The following is a 19,858-nucleotide window of genomic DNA, read 5'->3' as shown; positions in this document are numbered from 1 at the left end:
TTGATGTCTCATATTTTACAAATGTCAGTGCAATTTGGAAATCAATTAAATCTTTATGCGGGACTGTGTGAAAATATTTAGATGTAACCCTTTGTAATTGTTAACATTTTCATAAGTAACTGTAATTTAATTACACATTTTTTCTCAGTAACTAAATTACAGTAACATTTATTTTGTATTTAAATTATGTAATTGTGTTACATGTAACTAGTTACTCCCCAACACTGGTCCCAACCAAATTAATATATTTAATATAATCAAAGTATTCCGTTTCTAGTGTCATAAAAGAACAAAAACAAACAAAAACCCAACAAATTATACATATTTAATTCTGAATTAGTATTGCCATCCCATTCTTGCAAACCTCTAGTGGTTCACAAACCTTGAAAAACCTCCCACTGGCCTGATTTTTATTTCTTTATTTTCTTCATTTCTGATCAGAAAATAGTTTTTAATTCTAATACACATGCAGCTCATTCAGACAGATAAGACACGGATTACCAGGAGTGATTGTCTCATAAAAAGATTTATTTTCTGCCTAAATGTACAAAGGCAAGTTACAGTATTGTATAAAAAATGTAGCAATTTACACTTTACATGAGAGATCCCTAATAAGAGAGAGTGGGACAGAGGCAGCGAGACAGTGAGGAAGGGAAAGAGAGAGAGAGAGTGATGGTTTACAAAGAGAAATATATCCCAACACAGAAATGAAGAGGTGTAAACATCTTTCTTTCAAGTACCGATGACCGACCGACACTGAGCCGCTGCTCTCTATGGGTGTGGGGTGGGTGGGGCTTAATTAGTGGGAGGGGCCTAACGAAACCAATTCCCTCTTCTCTTCTCACAAGGATCGCACAGGGCAGGCTATATTAGCACCGTCTGAGACAAATATAAATGAACGTTTGAACTGTTAAAACCGGCTGTTTCATCTTTCTATAAGGAGAAAACTTGAACTAGAAAAAACAACAGCAACAACCAAAGTAGAACCCTTAAAAATAAATTAAAACAAATCAAGCGCTTTTTCCTCAACAATTATGAATCAAGTCACCAGACAGCTCAGGTTTACCGGCTAAACAAAGACGGAACAACTAAAAGTGAGGTTACTACTATATATATATAAAAATCCTAACTCTTTTGACGCTGATCTGAGACCAGTGCTGCGATATCGATTAAATTACTGCTTAGGTTTTAGATAGAGAAATCTGATCCTAAATCAGCATTAAAAGTTTAAAGTTTTCTATCTCCGAAGAGAGGATCAGATTTAAATTCTTAAAGAGATCTGGCCCGGGTCTCTCCCACAACAAAATAAAACTAATGCATTGTGCCATTAGGCCTTATTAGCATGAGCATTAGTTAAAATCAGATTAGGGGTTTGTGGTGGCATTGAAATTAATGCTCGATTATAAATTGAAGGAGCCAGAAACCTATCTCGCAGTTTTTGTTTTACTAGTCATCTCACGACGGAGATGAAAAGCAAACTGTCATGTTTAACGTGTGGGAAAAGCCACCTCTTCACTATAAACAAATTAGGTTAAGTAATGTCTTCTTCCCTGTGCCGTTCAGTAATCAAGTTAGAATACAGCCGAGAGCGATGAACACGCAAGGATGATTTAAAATGCTCAGATTTCAATAATGCTCTCCTGAGAGTTTCAGATTCACACAATAACTGCATGATGATGGACTGGAAAAACTAGCTCCAGATAGCACCGGACTCGGGTTGACACTTCCTCCGCCCTAGTTTTCTTCTGATATATGAACGCGCCATTGCGATGTGTTTTGCAGGGGTGTTGACTAAAAATCCTGACGTCTTATTAAAATTGACTTTCGGTGAACACAAAAGATGTGCTTCTAAAGAGCTTCAGAGCAGAGTGGGTCCAAGTAGACATCGAAGAGGAGGGGTAGAAAAAGTAGTAAAAAAAACAAAAACACTTCCAATATAAAGCCGTTATACCAGCTTAACGTTGATATTATGTCAACAATGGTAAAAAAAAAAAAAGTCTAACAGACCAAAAAAAAGAGAGAGAAATAGTAAGAAAATTCGATAGCATCCAACAACCTTTTTTTTAAAATAATTCCTTTGTACAATATATACAGAAAGCACATAGTGAGGGAGAAAAGGAAGGACGCCTGCTTGTGTCGCATTGCTCTCTGTTTGGATTAATGCTTTTACCGAGTGCTGGATCATACCATGCAGACGTACAGAAGAAAGTGAGGGAACGTTTTTCCAGGTCTTCCTTGTTTCATGCTCCGTGAGTCTGTGGATCGGAGTAGAAGTCGTCTAGAAGCTGGATGCTGGCTCTAAGCCTCTTTTGAGGTTATTTTACTCGGATCGCTTGAAGGTTTGCTCCATTTTGGACTTCACTCATGCAGACTGGCATGAGATTCACAAGCAGCAGAGTATCCGTGTGTGAAGGTTCAGTCCGTGACCAGACACATAACTTCAATGGCAAACACACACATCGTGTCCCAAACGATTAGAGCCTGGGAGAAGCAGATAGCCTCGTGCCCGCACATTATAACGATCGATACAGGCTGGAAAAATCCAAAAATCCAGTCTGGAAGTCAAAGTTGGGGCACTTCATGTCAAAGAGCAGCCAATGCTTCATCTTCTATCGGCAACACGGAAAATAATCCAAAATGCCAGAAGGCCCATCATGTAACTAAAAATCAGGTCACTGTTGAACCGACCAATGCGAAGCAAACTGAAGCAGTTGCCTGTTCGAGAACAAAACATTTGCACAGCAAAACGACCAATGCTAAGTGACTTTGAGCAATCTGTTCATCATCCATAAACATAAATGTGAACAATAAAGACGTGGGAAGTGCGTTGAAAAATGCCTCTTGGACAAAGAACGGTCTACTCTCAAGTATGTTGACGATAGCTTCGCAATGGTAACACGAACGTGAATTTACTGCCCTGAATGAACGGAGTGAAGAAACCAAGCCTTATCCACTTGCATAGTCCACAAATAGATTCTAAGTGTATGAAGATGAAGAGCGGCAACCGAGATGCTGGAATCCTTCAGGGAAAAACAATATAACAAAACATCAACAACCTCGGTAATCCTCATGGCTCTAGTGCAGCAGTCCAGAACGGTAGCACTCCATGCTTTGAACACAACGTAGTGACTTCCAGAATGTCTTTGTATCCAAAATTTCCCAAACTCTGTAGGTCCGTGTTTTTCTGAGAGCTTGCGCATCGTATGACGTCTCTGCAGACAGATGGTGTCTCCTCTCTCCTGAGTGTGTAGCCAGCAGCACAGAGAGGGAGGTGTACAGATGTGTGCTTCCTGAGGTGGAGTCCGGCGTTTACGTAGAAGCCTCAGCATCCACTTTCTCCTCTCTGACGGTGTTGGTCAAAGAAGCCAGGAAGTCAGGGGAAAAGAGCCGTGAAGAAATCAGGAACATCATTGAACTGATGTCATAAGCTCCACATCACATCCTCATGTGAACCAGTCACATGTCTGCAGAAAAACAGCCAGTCACTTCTCCCTAGAATGGGAATGAGAATAAAATTGATTAATATTTTAATGTCATCATGTATTTTTCAATTTGATAATTTATGTAAACAGTAGACAAATGTATATACTGCATTAAATGTGACTAATAAACAGCTATTGTAGTCAGTATGAAAAGGCCTTGGGAAGTTCTAAAATCAGAAACAAGAGATTTTTGACCACTAGAGGACAGCAAAGACTAACTGCAGGGAGTCAAAGAATCAGTCACGATATATCAATATTTTGTTAGCAATGTAAAATTAACTTGTGTTGTGAATATTGTGATGATTTTAATATGCTTTTTATTGGCCATTAAGTTTCTAAAGACCATGGGAGTAGCCTAGTAATACATCTATTTCTTGTGCCAGGCCTTGTGTGTGTGATAATAAAGACATTTAATAGCAGCAAAAATGAGTTAGGAGGTTCAGTTCATTGCTGCAGCTCAGTTCTTTCAGACTGCCAAGCTTAAAGAATAAACACACTGAAAAATTCACCTAAATTAGCATTTTTTGCATGCTTTAAAATACTTTAGGGAAAATATGCATATGGTAAATATGATTGTTTTTCACTATGCATGGCTCATAAAACAAAACAAAAGACAAAACAAACCAAAATATCCAAATGTAATTCTTTAAGTCTGATGCAAGTGAAAAATTCAAGATTTTTCATTATTGTTTTTTTTTTTGTTTTTTTTTACTACAATTTGCTTTAAATACTTTGAATCTACCAAAAATACAAAAACACTAAGATATTTAAAAGGGGTAGAAAATACTGCATATATAGCTATATTGCCCAGTCCTACAATGTATAAAGTGAAATACTTGGTCTTGTAGATAAAGATGAACCATCTTACCATTCTCACCTCCGTGCTGGGGGGTACAATGAGGGGGCAGAGGCTTGTTGACTGGCAACAATAGCTGAAGAGGAGATACCTGTGAGATGGAGAAACACCTTACATTTTAAAACAGGAATTCAGTCATGGACGGACAAAAAACATGTCTACACTGCCTTTACAGAACATCCCTTTACGTCAAACTAGACTAAGCTATTTGTATTGCTTACCTGTAGCATAGGATAGGTCGTACTGTCCTGGGAGTAGTGGATAGCTTAAGTGATGGTGGGAAGGCATGATCCTCTGAGAGGGCGAAGATCTCGGACGTTCACCATCTCTTTCCCGCTCACTCCCACTTCTGTCTCTTTCATGGGGTGTCTTTTCACCCACCGTGGGCGATTTGCTCTTGTATTGACTAGCATGCTGATGCAGGATGTCAAGAGCTTTAGACTCAGATGCAGACTTGCCACTCACTGTAGGACTGGCACGAGCCTTCTCACCCTCCTCTCCAGGTGGCATCTTACAGCCATATGGAGAAAAAGAGTACCCTGGTGACAGGTACGACCCTAGGAATGGGGTGAAATTAATAGTGACCCTTTATACGTCAACATTCTGGTTAAAGGCAAAATTAAATGCTTCTAAGTTGGTGTAAAAGAAAAATATCCACATAAAAGCTAGTTCAAAGCAGTTAGCTCCACAGTGGACTTACCAGGGTAATTCTGCATCATGACAGTAGGCATCCCCCTGTATCCCGGATGGCTGGGGTCATAACCCTGGCCGTAGGGGTATCCATGCATGTAAGACATATATGACTGATGCTGCGGCAGATGAGAGGAAAACTGCATATGTGCTCGTGGATCTTTGCTGAAGACTCTATGCTCCTCAGAGGCCGATGAAGTTCGTGGTTCTGCCCCTTCCTTGCTTTCCTCTTTAGATGGAGCGTCTTTAGGACGCTGCCTTTCGTCTTTGCCTTTTCTGTCCCTTTCTCTTTCACGGTCTCTGTCCCGATCTCTGTCCCTTTCTCGTTCGCGATCCCGCTCTCTCTCTTCCTTCCACCTCTCCTCATCGATCTGTTTGTGAGCATCGGGGTACTTGCTGGGGTAAACGTAGGGCCACAGGCGAGAGTCTGGCTCCTGAAAAAGAAAGTGGACTTTGAAATAACCATTATGAATGAAGTGTACATTATAGGTTTATTGTACTACATTTCTCAAGAAATCCATAAAGGCTAAAACATATTAAGTTTAATACCTGTCTGTACATGTACATTGCCTGCTCCATAGCCGATCTCCCAGACTCAAGGCCTGGTTTCTGCTCATCCTTCGCATGATGCCCAGCTTCACTTAGCTTCATTTTCAACCCCTCACCTTGCTGGGTCTGTCCCTTGCCATCTTCTCCTTTGGGGATAATGACTGACTTGCCAGGCTCCGAGGGATCTTTGGGCTTGCCCTGTGGGGATGGTTTGCCCAATTCTGAGAGGCTTGGCGCTTTAGACAAGGTAGGAGGAATTGAAGCTTTCTGCTTCCATTCTTCTGACTTCATGGATGCTTCCCTATCCTTCTGAGCAGCCTCTGATTTCTTCTCTGCGGCACGATGCTGCTCAGCTGCTTGCCGCTGTCTGTCCTCACACTGCTGTCTGTAAGCTGGGTTTGTGTTCATCAGGTGGTTATGGTAGGCCTGATCAGGTGAATAGCCATAGGGAGGAACATAAGCATACTGATTGTAATAGAGGGGCTGCATGAACATACTAGAACGTTGCTGAATGACTGAAGGCTGCTGTGGTTGTTGAGAGGATGCACCTATGTCTGGCTTTCGATCTTCAGGTGGCTCTGATTTGCCCTTGTCATTCCCTGGTTCTGGGTCTTCCTCTTTTTTCACCTTCACTGCACCATCTTGCAATGATGTGACAGTGTTAGAGACTCCTGGACTAGGGTTTGGGTTGCTATAATTGGGCGAGTAGTACGTTTCATAGCCTGGGTAATAAGAAGAGTCTTTGTTTGGTGGTTGGGATGGGAACAGGGATTTCTTGGCACCTTCCCGACCTGCCTGATCTTCAGACTTGACCTTCGCACCCTCCACTTTGCCCTCTCCATCTTCCCCTGCATCAGAGATGTCCGAGTATGCTGGGCTGTTGGTCTTCACAGAAGAGTTATCTGCCCCATTTTGGGTAACCACATGAAGTGGAGTGAGAGGTTGTGCCATCCCCCCACTTTCTATACGACTGGCCACACCAATAGAAGGACTAGGAGAATTGTCCGAAAAGCTGTAGATTTTGTCTGCTTCTGCTTTCATGCTGGCTAGCCGACTTTGATGTGGATCTGTGGATCCATTTAACAGCCCCTCACTCTTGCTGCCTTGGTCTGAGCTCTCAGAATATGGGCTCTTGCCTTCTTCAGGTTTCCCTCCTTTCCCAGGGGCTTTTGGACTGTCTCCTTCCTTACCGCCCTCCTTCTTTTTCTTATCTTTCTTTTTCTTGTCCTTAGAGCTGCCCAAGGCTGGGTTTATTGAGGGATCTCCCATTACTGCAGGTTTGGGTTGAATGGTTTTTATTTGGGGACTCTTGCTAGTGGACTGGACCACAGAGCCTATACTGGAGGAGGAGCCAGAACTGGGGGCAGGGAAGCCAGAGGTTGGTAAGGCGTACAACTGCTGTGGAGGTAAAGAAGGAGCCAGTGGCCTTGCTGACTTCATTGCCTTTTGCGCGAGCTTTTCTGCCTTGGTACCACTGCCAGACTTCTTAGCTTTGTCCAAGCCTCTTTTATCATCAATGCCATCATTGCTTGTCTCATCTGTAAGACATGGGCCATCTTCACAGCCATCCATGGGCACACCAGAGTCATGCTCAGCCTCTGGCTTCTTTTTACCAGGCTGCTTGGAGCTCAACTTTCCTGATGATGGTGATGGACTCTGGGCATCAAATCCTCTGCCTTTGGGGGTGACTGACCGTGCAGGAGATGCACAGCCCTTCTGAGAAATGGATGCACCATTGCAACTGCTTGGCTCAGGGTGCAAAGTGGAGTCCTCACCATACTCACTATCACCATCTATGTCCAGCTTGATGTCATCATCATTGTGTGCACGAGCCTGGTGATACTTCAGGCCGTTAATGTGCTTGTACTTCTTGTTGCAGTTGGGATGGGGGCAGTCGATAAGCACCGGCGAGGGGCAGCTGCGATCCAAAGAGGGAGGCAAGGATTCAGCTTTGATGTTGGAGAGGGGAAGAACAGTATGAGGTATTCCACTGTTTGAATTGGTGCGCATACGTTTGCTACCCTTAGTGTCCTCTGAACTGGAATTGGGCTCCATGTCTGAGGCAGGTTTGTTCTTGCGTTTGTTAGCAGATGAAGGACTAGCTTTTACATCCTCAGTGTTGCTATTTGGTGGGGTGCGCTGCTCAGAGGAATTCTGACTGCCCCGTCGCCCTTTGCTGTTGGATGCAGCTCGAGTCTTGCTGTTGTTGCTGCCTTTGTTATCAGAGGAGTTGCTGTTCTCATTGACTGGCGTATTGCTATTGGGCCTCATTCTTTTACCCCGTCCACGGCCATTTCTCATCTCCAGGTCACTTGTGGGTGATTCACAGAACCTGAGGAAGCAGAAGAAAAAAAAAAAGCACTTCAATATGAAAAATAATTCTTCCACTGACATTACATTCAGAATCATCAATAAAATAGACAAGCGCTGGCCACTTTCTGCCTAAAACTCTGTGCTGCAGATATTCTCTCGGATGTGAGATGGCTTCTCTTCTAAATCAGCCTCTCCATTTGGATTCTGTAAGTGCTTCTCCAGTGGGCCCTGGAGAGCCAACAATGTGCTGTGCATTCTATCCACTTGTTATCCCTGATCTCAACAGCAACACTTGTTCTGATGAATTGGATGCAGTGCCACACTGCTGCAGGATTAAGCCAGGCTGACCTGGCTGCTGATTAGATGCAGCGTGATAACATCCTCTAACTGATAAGGCATAGAATCAGAGGCAAGAGCAACCAGAGAGCTCGATCAAAGCACAGGCATTAAACCGTAGTAAAACAAAGCTTCCTCAATGCCCCCAGTCCTCAGAACAGAACTGAGATTTCTAAGGACCAGCAGAATGACAAGATGATATATATCGTAGGCTGATATGTAATGTTAAGAGATTTTTAACAGGGATTAAAACTTTCCGTCAAACAGGAATGTGCATTTTCATCAACTGAGGAGATTTCCTGGGGGTTAGAAGGAACTAGATATGGTCTGTTTTTCAATTGTTGCTTATACAACAATTTCATGACATGCTGTTTTATAAAAGTCTCAAGGTATGATTTTTAGATGGTGCATCAAGTCACTGTGTACAGTTCTGCAAGTAGAACCCCCCCCCCCCCCCCAAACTAACTGGACCACAAGTTAACACCCAAATCATCACGGTCACTTCCGGGTACTCGAGATGTCCATCGTAAGAGTCAGAACTGTCAATGGAGGCTTCTGCATTGGTGATACAGGAATGACTTTTGCATTCATCTTTAATTGCTTTAACCTGTTTTCTGACTGGAAAGCGAACATACTGAAGAAACACTTTTGTATGAATGCACTGCATCATCTTCTCCGGCACACTCTCCCCAGGGACTAATGCTGTGTTAGTAATGTTTGCCTGAAGCCTCCTGCAGCCAGCAGATAAAGTGCACCATGAAAATACAGCCTTTTCTGGAACATTACGATTAGAAATTACAAGCTACCTCCTGAGGCAGAGTCTCTTAAATGTACACAGCTTTATGCACAGCAAATTATTTGTTCCATGCAGTGCTGGTATCTGACCTTGGGCAGGATACAGCATGAAAGAAAGTACTGTAACTGTACTGTAAAAAAAAAAAAAAATTTTGCAAGGTCAAAAAGATGCCTTCTTCAGACCTTAAAACACTATTATTGCCTGAAGCTACATTAGCCTCAATCTTTGTGTCGGGCAAGACGTTTCATGGCATTAGGACCCAGTAGAATCGTAACTGAAATGCTGGTCTGTGAGGGACTACTGCTGCTTACGATCGATGCAAGGAGGAGAAAAGAAAAAGAGGGGCTGGGAGAAATCAATTCTTTCATGATGTTGCATTTCAAAAAGTGGGTGTCAGCGGAGGGGGGGTTTCCTTTATTACTGCAATGGCAGCACAAAAAAGCCCAGAGGAGATGACGAGAGGGTCTATCAGGAGTATGTAGCAGGCAGAATTAATTCAAACAGATTTATTAGTTCAAAACATTTTCTTTACACTGAATTTCTTTGGCAAAACTGTGTCACATTCTAATAGGCACTGGTTTCATAGCAAACTGAACATAAGCATTTGTAAATTAGGTTGAATTTACCCTGAAAAAGGCTTACCGTGGGGGTGCCCAGTCATGTCGAGTGCAGTCTAAAAGTGTGCCCACATATGTCTTGTTCCTCCAGGTAACATTTACAACCAGCATACCTGCAAAAAAGCATTAATAAAGGAAATAAGACTTCAACTACTGAAACGAGTGATGGTGATGGTGTCTTTTACTGGAGCTGAATGAATGAGCCTTTTAGCAAACTGCCATCATCTGTTAAACAGATCACCAGGACAAGACAAAGCTATAGCTGAGATCATCTCAAGTCAAGATCTAATTGGGGATCTTTGGGGATGCAATGCCCATGTGCACAATTTAAGTAAAAGTTCTTCATCTACACGAGTGAGAGTTGGCAAAAAAGATTAATGAGTGCTCAAGTATACTGCCGATTTTACATTCCTCAGCACAGATGTCCAAATCTAGAACACCTCTTGTATAAAGACAACAGGAACAGCAGGGTGCACAAAAAGCTGTTAGTATTCAGGAGAAGGATAGAGAGAGGCAAAGAAAGGGTGGTGGGGAACTCTGGTCAGCCCATGTCCTTCATCTGACATTTCTGCAGTATGCAGGGACTTTATGTATGTTTTGTGTTTGTTGTGGACGGGAATCAGTCCAGAAAGCTTCATCCACATCCAGGATTCCCAGATCTGTCAACTTCAGCCTCAGCTTCCTGCAGGTTGTGTGCCATCTGCTTGACATTTAGCACAACAAAATCCAGACATTGAGAGATACAGAGTGCCAAAAGAGTGACAGGAAATTAGCCTACACTGACTGAACCTCATCTGTTAACACCAGGTGGCAGCAGCTATTTTTTTAAGGATGTAGTATCAGGAAACATCAAGTGCCTGTAAGACGCAACTCCTCAGACAAACACAGAAAAACAGTCAGTTACACACACACACACACACACACACACACACACACACACACACACACACACAACAATCAAGCAATTGACCTTCCCAAACGCAGCACAAAATTGATTTATGGTGCTTTTGAGGACAGTCTCTGTAACCTCTCATTATGACTGACAAAGCACATGAGAAATCTGTTTGATTTCAAGCTGCAAGGCGCTATTCGCAATGGGGCATTAATTGCCTGCTTCTAAAACAGCTTATCAAGAGGTGCCAGGCAATAAAAATTTCACACTGCAGTCGACTGCGAAGGGAGACAAAAACCCTCCATGTGCTTAGTTCTGCCTTTCACGCTGCGTTTCCTTGACAACTGGCAACTGTGAGCAGCCACTGCAACGGCGCTCATTCCATCTCAATGACACAAATGGGGAAATTGAGCAGAATACTTGAATCACGTCTCCAAATGGGAAATGTCGATAATTGGCCTTTTGTACAAGACTGAAAAAAAAAAATACCACTACATCTGCTAACAATTAGCATGACATCAGCTGTTGTTGGAATGGTGAGCGTTACCACCGAAACACCAATGACGGTGGTGCAAGGTGAAATGCAAAGTTAACCAATCTTCCAATTCATTGTGTCATTCTCTGAAATCTATATTTCTAAAGGCACGAAGCTCAAGGACCTATAAAAAGGAAGCTGTACTTGTAACCCTATCTGATTCTTTCGGTTTCAAAGCCTCATTAATACACACTCAAACAATCCAATACAGTTCAGGCTGGGAAACAGGTGTACACCCACTTCCAGAAATAACACAGGTGTGCCATACAGCCAAAGGGAAAACACTGTGACGTACAGAGAATATGTATGTGTGTAGCTCATCTTCCCTGCCAGTGACCTCTACATGTCAGCAAGTCTCTTGACGAAACCTGAGCACTAGACTTCAGCTTTGAAGCGACATTTGCACCCTTGCACCGAAGACCTTTACGGCAGACTACTTTAGTTTTTATAAGCAAAGAGAGAGTGCTCACACAATGTCTGCTGTATAACTGCAGGTGTGGCTGCATCTCTCCCGCATGGCTCGTATTTCCACAGTAGACCTGACCTGTTCAGACCGACGGCCTCCTAATGTTTACCAAACACAAATGGTCTTCACAGCAAACATATAACGTTCCGTTAATGTTAGCATTTGGTTGCTGTTTGGTAATTTTTCTAGGAACCAAAAAGTGTTTTAAGAAATTTCTCTCTAGGTTCCCCCCCCCCCCTTGTAAACCTATAAACGTTTTCAATGTTGCAGGATGGTTTTTGTGTGACAACCCAATATGAACCTATTTTTAGGCTTTATTTTTATAACCAAAACTAGGGTTCTAAGATGTTGCAGGAATGCGTCTTGTGACAACCCAATGAAAACACAAGGAATGTTCTCTATAGGTTAGTTTTTTTTGTTGTTTTTTTAATAACCTAAGAATTTGACATTCCCAGAATATTCTGAGAACCAAAATCTGCATGCTACGCCATGAAAACAAAGCCTTTAAACAAACAAGAAATATGAAACACAATCTAGTCTTAAACCAACAATCCCTCACTTCACAGTGCTATGAACATAGCATAGTAAAAACCTCCCCACACCCCATGTCTTCATTCATCTGTAATTAGTCACAGATAACCTGTAAATCATCTTGGCGTTCTCACAGGTTTGGTCGCAGACAGATTAAGACAGCGCTCCTAATTGTGAAGATTAAGGCAAGTGAGGCGCTGAGAACCGGGGGTTGGAGGGCTGTTTGAACCGGCTACAAACAATGAGACATAAAACCCAACCTTGTTTCCATCTGCTCATGAAGCAGCCGTTTATTCACTCTCGAAAGCCTACCGATCATTAACCAAGCTGTAACTCTCTCCCTCTCTCTGGGGAAGGGAGCCTCAGGCATTGGTTCCACTTATCTGGGGAATTCTTTCAATGCTACACATTTCCCTCCTCTATATGCCAGTTAAATCTTATGCAATCTGCAATTCTGCAAATGGTTGTCTGCACAGATCGACAAACAAAAATACATATCCTAACGCCGCTTGGTTTGCAACAAACCACAGCTCTAAGCGGAGCACTCACTCCAAAGCACGCCGAGTTATATCAGACTCTTTGAACTGATTCGACATGACAGATTCACTGCAGCCATCGACATGTTAAAGCGCCATGCCATTGTTTGTTGATTTTGCAAGAGCTTGCCCAAACTTTCACTGTACGCCCAATGAAATTGTGAGAGGATGAATCATTACGAGTCTATGGATCACGGAAAACGTGATGGTGAACAAGCTAAAAAAGCACTTGCTTCATTGTGCTCGCCTTGGCTGTTTTTCCCACTCGCTGTGCAGGGCTCTCAATGGCTGTTTGCATACCTCTGTGCTGCCTAGCTGCCAAGAGAAGCAAATTGGTGTGCTAGACAAGTCCAAACTAAGACTGCAGGCTCATTTTCAGGTCTAAGAGAAGAGCTTGCTGTCTCACAGAGTTAAGAAATAGACACTAAAAAGTCCTGAATGATTAACGCTAGTCGACTGAGGGCTCTTGTTTGTTTGGTTTCACTTTTGTTTGAATGGCAGTTAGCACTTTAACATAAAACCACAAGCTACATTACATGAAACTGACATTGGGAAACCGACAGCTTAAAAAGACTGGATGTCAACGTGCAAAAAAAAGTCCCCTTATACCACACCCGAAGAATACCAAGATCAAATGGATGGAAAAAAGCATTCCTTGAAGAGAGAGAAAAAAAAAACAAACATGCTGAATTCAGTGACTGAGACTAAGAGTACTTTCTTGGGGTTAGTCGATCATAGAACCTTGACAGTGACTGGAAGAATGGAAGTCTGATCCCACAACCCCTTCACCCAAAGAACAGTGCACTTGTCATCTTATATCCCGTTTCCAAACAGTGCCCTTGTCTCCGAGCAATAAAGGGGTCATCGCCATTGCTTTAGGCCCCTTAGTTCAACCTTCCCCCAATAGCCCCATCAAAGAGTATCCTATTGGCAACAAAGAACTGACAAGCCCAAAAAAGAAAAGGGGGGAGTATAGGGACCCTCACCGCCTGGGTCACCAGTCTAATTTCTCCCGCAAAGAGTTTCATTAATGGGCAAGCATGGTCCCCGTAATCTGCCCCAGTGTCCCGCTGGGTGTGGGGAGGGGCACGACTACAGGTCCACCGGCATTGACCCAGCACCTCCTTTCCCATTCTCTTTTAACTCGTCATTCCCAGCAGCCCCTCTTTTCACTGTCTGAAGGTCAAATGGAGAGGGTGGAAAAGGGCATCAGTGTGACCAGGTGAGACAAAGGCAGGCTAACAAGTCACTCATGAGAGCTCAAGCTCCCAGAGAGTCTGTATTCTAGGGTGTTTCAGAAGTTACTGTGTCTTATTAATTTGGGATTAGCCCATTTTTGGACACGGGCAAAGACAGAGAGAGCAGAAGCAAGAGGTTGTTAAATAGGGTAAAGAATATAGAAACAGAAGAATATATATATAAATATGTGTGCGCTAGTTATTTACAATATTCATATAAAATGATCATTAAACCATTTAAGAAATATATAATAAAGGACATCATTTCTGACATCTGTTTTTGCACGAGACTAGTGCAGTCATCTTAAAAAGAACTGAGAACAGAACTGGTTGTCAAAGACCTGATTTTTTTATGAGGTTGTGAACCTTTGATATGTTTGCTCGGGTGGCTGCCTCTACTGATTATCTGAGTCACATGACCGAGGTGAGCAGGTCTCCTGAGAGAGGAGAAGGGAGGAGAGAGAAGGGGAAGGAAGGGATGTGAAGGGGCCCTTCTTTTGTAACATCCATACTAGTGATTTGGCACAGCTGAGTAACTTGTGCTTAGCAGAGGGATGAGAACATCCCCTTCCCCCCAGACATCCATCCTCACCACTTATTCCCAGTAGACGATGAAGGGTTGCCATGTGGCAATTATAAACCCTTGAGTAAAGCGGGAGGATGGTATCCTGAGAGTGAAAGGCACACAACACAACTTGTCATTCAAACCTGGAAAATAAACACAATGAATCCGTGTTCCCAGGCGATATCTGCCCATATGCATTCATATTACAGAAGAGAGCTCTGAGGAACTAATGTCAACACTGTTGAGGTCGTTCTTAGCTAGGATGTCTTCATCCGTTTCGGATTTTCAGCTTGCAAAAGCCAGAAGAGAAATGAGAGCGAGAATGAGCTGCATCTGGTCATTGTTGTCCAATACTGACAGCTTGCCAAGCGCTGACAGGAACCGAGAAAGCTAGCCGGATCCCCGCTGCGAAATGTAAGAGCTGTTAGACGAGGACGAGAAAGACTTTGATGGAAGATCTGAGGAAAAAAGGAAGAGACGAAAAGGGAAGTGTGGAACAAAACCAAAAGCAGAGCAAGGCCGAGTTGAAGCTTGACCACAAACAGAGAGAGAAAAAGACAGGCTAGATCTGGCATTTTGTATGCGCTTGGCTCGGCGAGGTCCGTCTGACTGACAGAGAAAAGAAAGAGAGACTAAGAAAAGGAATGAATACCACACTCTCCAGGGCAAACATGACAGCCCAACAGGGCTCTTTGTGCATTTACCAGACCAGCTTGCCTGAGCCGACATCCACATGTCAAGTGTCTGTCTTCATTACATTCCTTCGGAAAATGGGACAATAGCCACAACACTACTTCTGCTCTGGATTTGGACAACTCCACCATGTTTATGACAGGCAAACCACTTGGAGAGGTGGAAATGTGCCACCAAGAGAAAAGCTTTCAGACAGCTCCAAGGACCTCCTCATGGCAAAGTAAACGACCTCTAATTGTTTGGAAAAGTCTGGCTGTTCTCCAGAGCAAATTCTGTCTTATCTCTTTCACCATTTTCCTTTAAAGACTTGTTTCACAATCCTTTTTATTTCTGCAAAAAGACTAAGGATTTGTGGTTGAGGCTCATTTGAACACCAGAAGACCATGCTTTGAAGATGCTGAACGCAGGACTGGTTATGGCCATCTCCCAATAAAAAGAGAGAACTTGCTCAAAGATACTGGCACAAAGGACAGCAAGGACCTGGTATGCGTGTGTAGAGGCTTCCCTTCTGGTCTCAGGAATCGGAACAACTCCGGCCTGGCAAACACTGCAGTAGTTGTGCCAAAGCCAAGCAAGAGTCGCGCCAACCCACCACAGGGATGTTTTTCTGGCAAGGAACTCCAGGATCCATAAAGCACTGGAAGATTTAAGGCTGACATTTGAGAGTGTCAGCAGGTGGGGTCGACAAGAGACCGGACTCCTGGCGCAGAAATGCAAGGTCCTACCCTGCCCTTGCAAAATGTCACTTTCTCTGAGCTTCTTGCTTCCTTGCCAGATCTACTGTCTCGTCTTAGTCTCCTCCTGTTAGTCGCTCTGGTTTTGATGAGCTGTCACAGGCTGATGGAGGAGGGTCTGGGTTGACAGCCCAGGAGGCGGCCAATCTTTGATCCGCATGGTTCACTTTAAATACTGCCGCCCCAAAGGTCAGTGTTTGGTAGTCAAATTACAAAGCAAAGAGGTTATTTAGCCTTTAGGTGCAAATGAACTTAACTTTAGTTAAACAGAATGCCATGTTTTGGATGCCATGTTTACATAAGAGAATTACATAAATATGCAGAATAATTCGTGCACCAATGATGCAGATAAACTAGCCAGCTGTGCAAGTAAATTTCTATTAGCTGGGGTGATGTTTTCTGAATGCCAACGCCTACAACTACAAGACCTGTCAATTTTCACCACAAAAGCCATTACTGATCCTTGCTGAATCAGTTATCGTTAGCAAAAAACAAAATAAAAGCTATAGTTATCAGAAATTAAATAGAGAAAAAAAAACATTGGAAAAAAAACACTAAAACACATTTTCATGACTGTAAATCAGACTAAAACAAAATAAAGTTTTAGATTCATATTATAAAACTTAAAATTCACAACCCACTTGCATTAAATAGAACAACTACATTAAATTATAACAGTACAGCAATTGTACCAGATTAGTTCAGTCCAATGTATTTAACTTTGGCAGCCTTAAAATACTTAAACTATAAGACTTAAGCTAAATGATGGAGTGAAAATGGCAACACCATAGTTTATAAGGTTTAATTTGCTAACATCAATTAACCTATACAAACAATGACCTATAGCATTTATTATCTCAGTAAATGTTCATTTAATTTAATAAACAAGTCAATGCACTGTAAACAATCAAGAACAAACAATGAATAACTATTTTTACCTAACATGCTGAAAAAAAATAGTTCATGTTAACTAATGTTAAAACATGAGACCTTACTGTAAAGTATTTCCGTGAAAACTAATCCAAATAAAAAAAATCTTGAAATTAAAGTGCACTTAAAAACTATAATGCTACTGCCTCGTATAGACTTCATAAACACCACACTGAGATGGACCAATAAACAATAAATCAAACCAATAAACAACCCACAAAACAACCCATTAAACAAAACTACAAAGAGCTCAAAAACCACAAAATAAAAATGAACGAAAGTAACTGAAAATGCCCACTAAAATAAAATCATCAGGACTGGAGTTACAACATACAGAACCATTAGCCTGCTAAAACAGGACCTCTATTGTCAGGTCAATAAATGCCCACTAAAATAAAACTCGTCCAAAGGGGTGTTGGACAAAAAGCAAATAACACAAACACACAAACTTCAGAGGACTGAGGAAGAAAACCCAAGGAAGGTTAAGCTTTATCAGGTGGAGAAAACAAACCGCAATGTCTGGATTTTGTTTGTTTATAGCACAGACACACACAAAAAGGCTAATGGCTACAGCGACTCAGTCCTGACATGAAGATCTAAACAGTTTGGCACCAGCCCTGGATAAAAAACATCAGTTTTATGGGAGAAAAAGCTTTGCGTAATGAGGCAAACAGCACTATTTCAGTCAATCACCCGCTCCTGCTCAAAGCCAAGCTGGAATTAGTGTCCAAGAAGCAAAAGAAAGCAAAGTGTGTTCTCCCTAGTGTGCACTTCACCAGATGGGTAACAAGCACAAAAAAGGCTTGATTATTTATATACGCACAATATCCTGCGAGCATTTTTGGGAAACCACATATTAAACATCCTTGCTAGCTGCATAGCATCCTGAGAAATCACAGAATCTGTCAGCCAATCAGAGAACTAGCCAATCGAAAGAGTTTTTAAGGGGCAGGGCTTTAGCGAAAGGACATGATCCAAATCTTTCAGTGAGGCGGAAATTAGGAAAAACCTCAAAATAATTTTCTGCACATTTAAGGATTTTGAGTAATCAATATAAAACCAAAATCAGGATATGGCTTAGTGCGACTGTGTGTTATTTTAATATTATGGATGTATTAGTCTTTGTTAATATTTTAAATTTTATTCTTTTATTTAGGGTTATTATGGTTAACTAAAACTAAAACCATTAAAAAAAAAATAATAAACTGTTTCTTGACAAATGTTAACTGACATAAAATGAAATATAAAAAAAACTTTTCTTCTTCTTTTTTTTTAGTTTAACTTGATGTACTAAAATAACAAATTGAAATAAAAACGAATTAAAACTATATAGACGAATATAGTTCGTCTATATAGTTCAAATTGACAAAAATTATAAAAACTTTTAAAAAAATTATATTATTAAAAATCAAACTATTAAAAAAATTATAGTGATACTAAAACGGTTTAAAACAATATTTTTAGTTTATTTTCGTATTAATTTTAGTTAAAATTTAAGTAATTTTAGTTTTAGTTTTTTTGGCAACTAGCTGAAATAAAATGTTTTTATATTTAAATGTAATAATTTAATTTAAAATATTTTTTTTTTTTTTGCAGTTTTAGTTCATGCTAATAATAATAAGTGTGGCTCTGTGTTCATTTACACATGAGCAGCTCGTGATCCAGTGTTTTCAGCATCTCAGTTTCGCATCTCTGCATCTGTTTGGAGTTTGGGATGCTTATAATGTGCATCTGAAAACGCAACAAGCCCCAATCGTCTTCCCAAAATTGTAATAAGAAGCACTTATAAACTAGCAGTTATTAACAAGACAGAAACTCTAAGTGTAAATAGTTACAAATTAGTTTTTTGCCAAACTCACAGCTCGCATAAAAATTGCAGTATGATTTCCCGCCAAATGGATGCTCTAAATATAACAGTGATTAAATGTTTAACCGACAGCATGTAACACGCATCTGGCTGCGGTCCTTACCGTCCTCGGTTTCCTGCCAGACGATGCCCTCCAGGTTGACGCTGGTGCCAGGTTCGCAGGGACCCAGACACTCGGGCTCGGTGGCCAGAGCCACGTCAGAGGTGTTGACGGCTACGGAGCGCGTGCGGACCATGATCTGCTCACACGAGGAGGAGATGTCACTGTTGCTGACCGGAGCGAGGAGGTGGAGCGGTGGCGGCGCCGGCGTGGAGACCGGAGACTCCATCTGCGGGAGATTACAGAAAGGATCCAGTTAGCGAGAGAAAATATACTCAATAGAACCACGTCAAAACATTGTTCGTTAAAATTGCAAGAGGAATCACAACTGTAGGATGATTTTAAAGCATTCAATTACTTCTGGATTTTAACCATCATTTGTAATAAAATAAAAAAAACAATAACATAAAAAAAAAAAAAAAACAAAAACATACAAAGAAACAAAAAAAAATATGCAAAAAAATAAATATATTATTATTATTATTATTATTAATAATTATTATCATTATTGTACTTTTTTATTTATAATAATTTACCAATAACTGAAGAATTTTATATTATAAATTGATAATATTTTTAAACTAATTTTGTATATATATATACACACAAAAATATCAATTTATAATATAACATTTTTCAGTTATAATAAAAATAATATAAATAAATAACAAAAAATAAAAAAAATTTTTTACTTGTTTTATGTGTTTGTGTGTGTGTGTAATCTTACATTTTATATATATATATATATATATATATATATATATATGTGTGTGTGTGCGTGTGTGTAATTTTACATTTTTATTATTTAAATAACATCATCATAATTATTAGTATTAGTAAGATCAAATTTTATCAGTTGTTAAATTGATGCAAAAATAAAACAAAAATATATTACTAATGTAATAGTGTAAATATATAAAATTCTTCAGTAATTGTTGATATAATTTGTTATTGTACATCAAGTTTTAGATATAAAATATATATAAAATAAATGAATAACTAAAAATATAAATTAATACTAATACTACTGCTTCTACTACTAATAATAATAATATTATAAGACTACTCATCTGCATAACCTACATTTGATTCATTTATAAAGTAATACCAGACTAAGTAAGTTTTAGGCCTA

At 40.8% G+C, this 19,858-nt stretch overlaps 1 protein-coding gene across 4 annotated transcripts in view; it reads right to left on the bottom strand.

Moving 5' to 3' along the window:
- Positions 1-507: 507 nt before the first annotated feature.
- Positions 508-19,858, bottom strand: part of LOC109090557 (zinc finger protein 609-like) — an 82,643-nt gene continuing 63,292 nt past the window's right edge. For all 4 annotated transcript variants that reach the window (XM_042714962.1, XM_042714964.1, XM_042714963.1 and 1 more), the window contains 7 exons: positions 18,730-18,955; positions 9,665-9,752; positions 5,578-7,909; positions 5,039-5,462; positions 4,560-4,895; positions 4,351-4,429; positions 508-3,492 (listed from right to left, as the gene is read on the bottom strand). In XM_042714962.1, coding sequence (XP_042570896.1) covers positions 4,356-4,429; positions 4,560-4,895; positions 5,039-5,462; positions 5,578-7,909; positions 9,665-9,752; positions 18,730-18,955 — 3,480 coding nt within the window. In that variant the 3' untranslated portion in view covers positions 508-3,492; positions 4,351-4,355. The remainder of the gene's footprint in view (positions 3,493-4,350; positions 4,430-4,559; positions 4,896-5,038; positions 5,463-5,577; positions 7,910-9,664; positions 9,753-18,729; positions 18,956-19,858) is intronic.

This window comes from Cyprinus carpio, chromosome A25, assembly GCF_018340385.1.
Source record: "Cyprinus carpio isolate SPL01 chromosome A25, ASM1834038v1, whole genome shotgun sequence".
NCBI classification, from domain to species: domain Eukaryota; kingdom Metazoa; phylum Chordata; class Actinopteri; order Cypriniformes; family Cyprinidae; genus Cyprinus; species Cyprinus carpio.
Note: the sequence above shows the minus strand (reverse complement) of the source record. Positions and strands in the feature narration are given on the sequence as shown.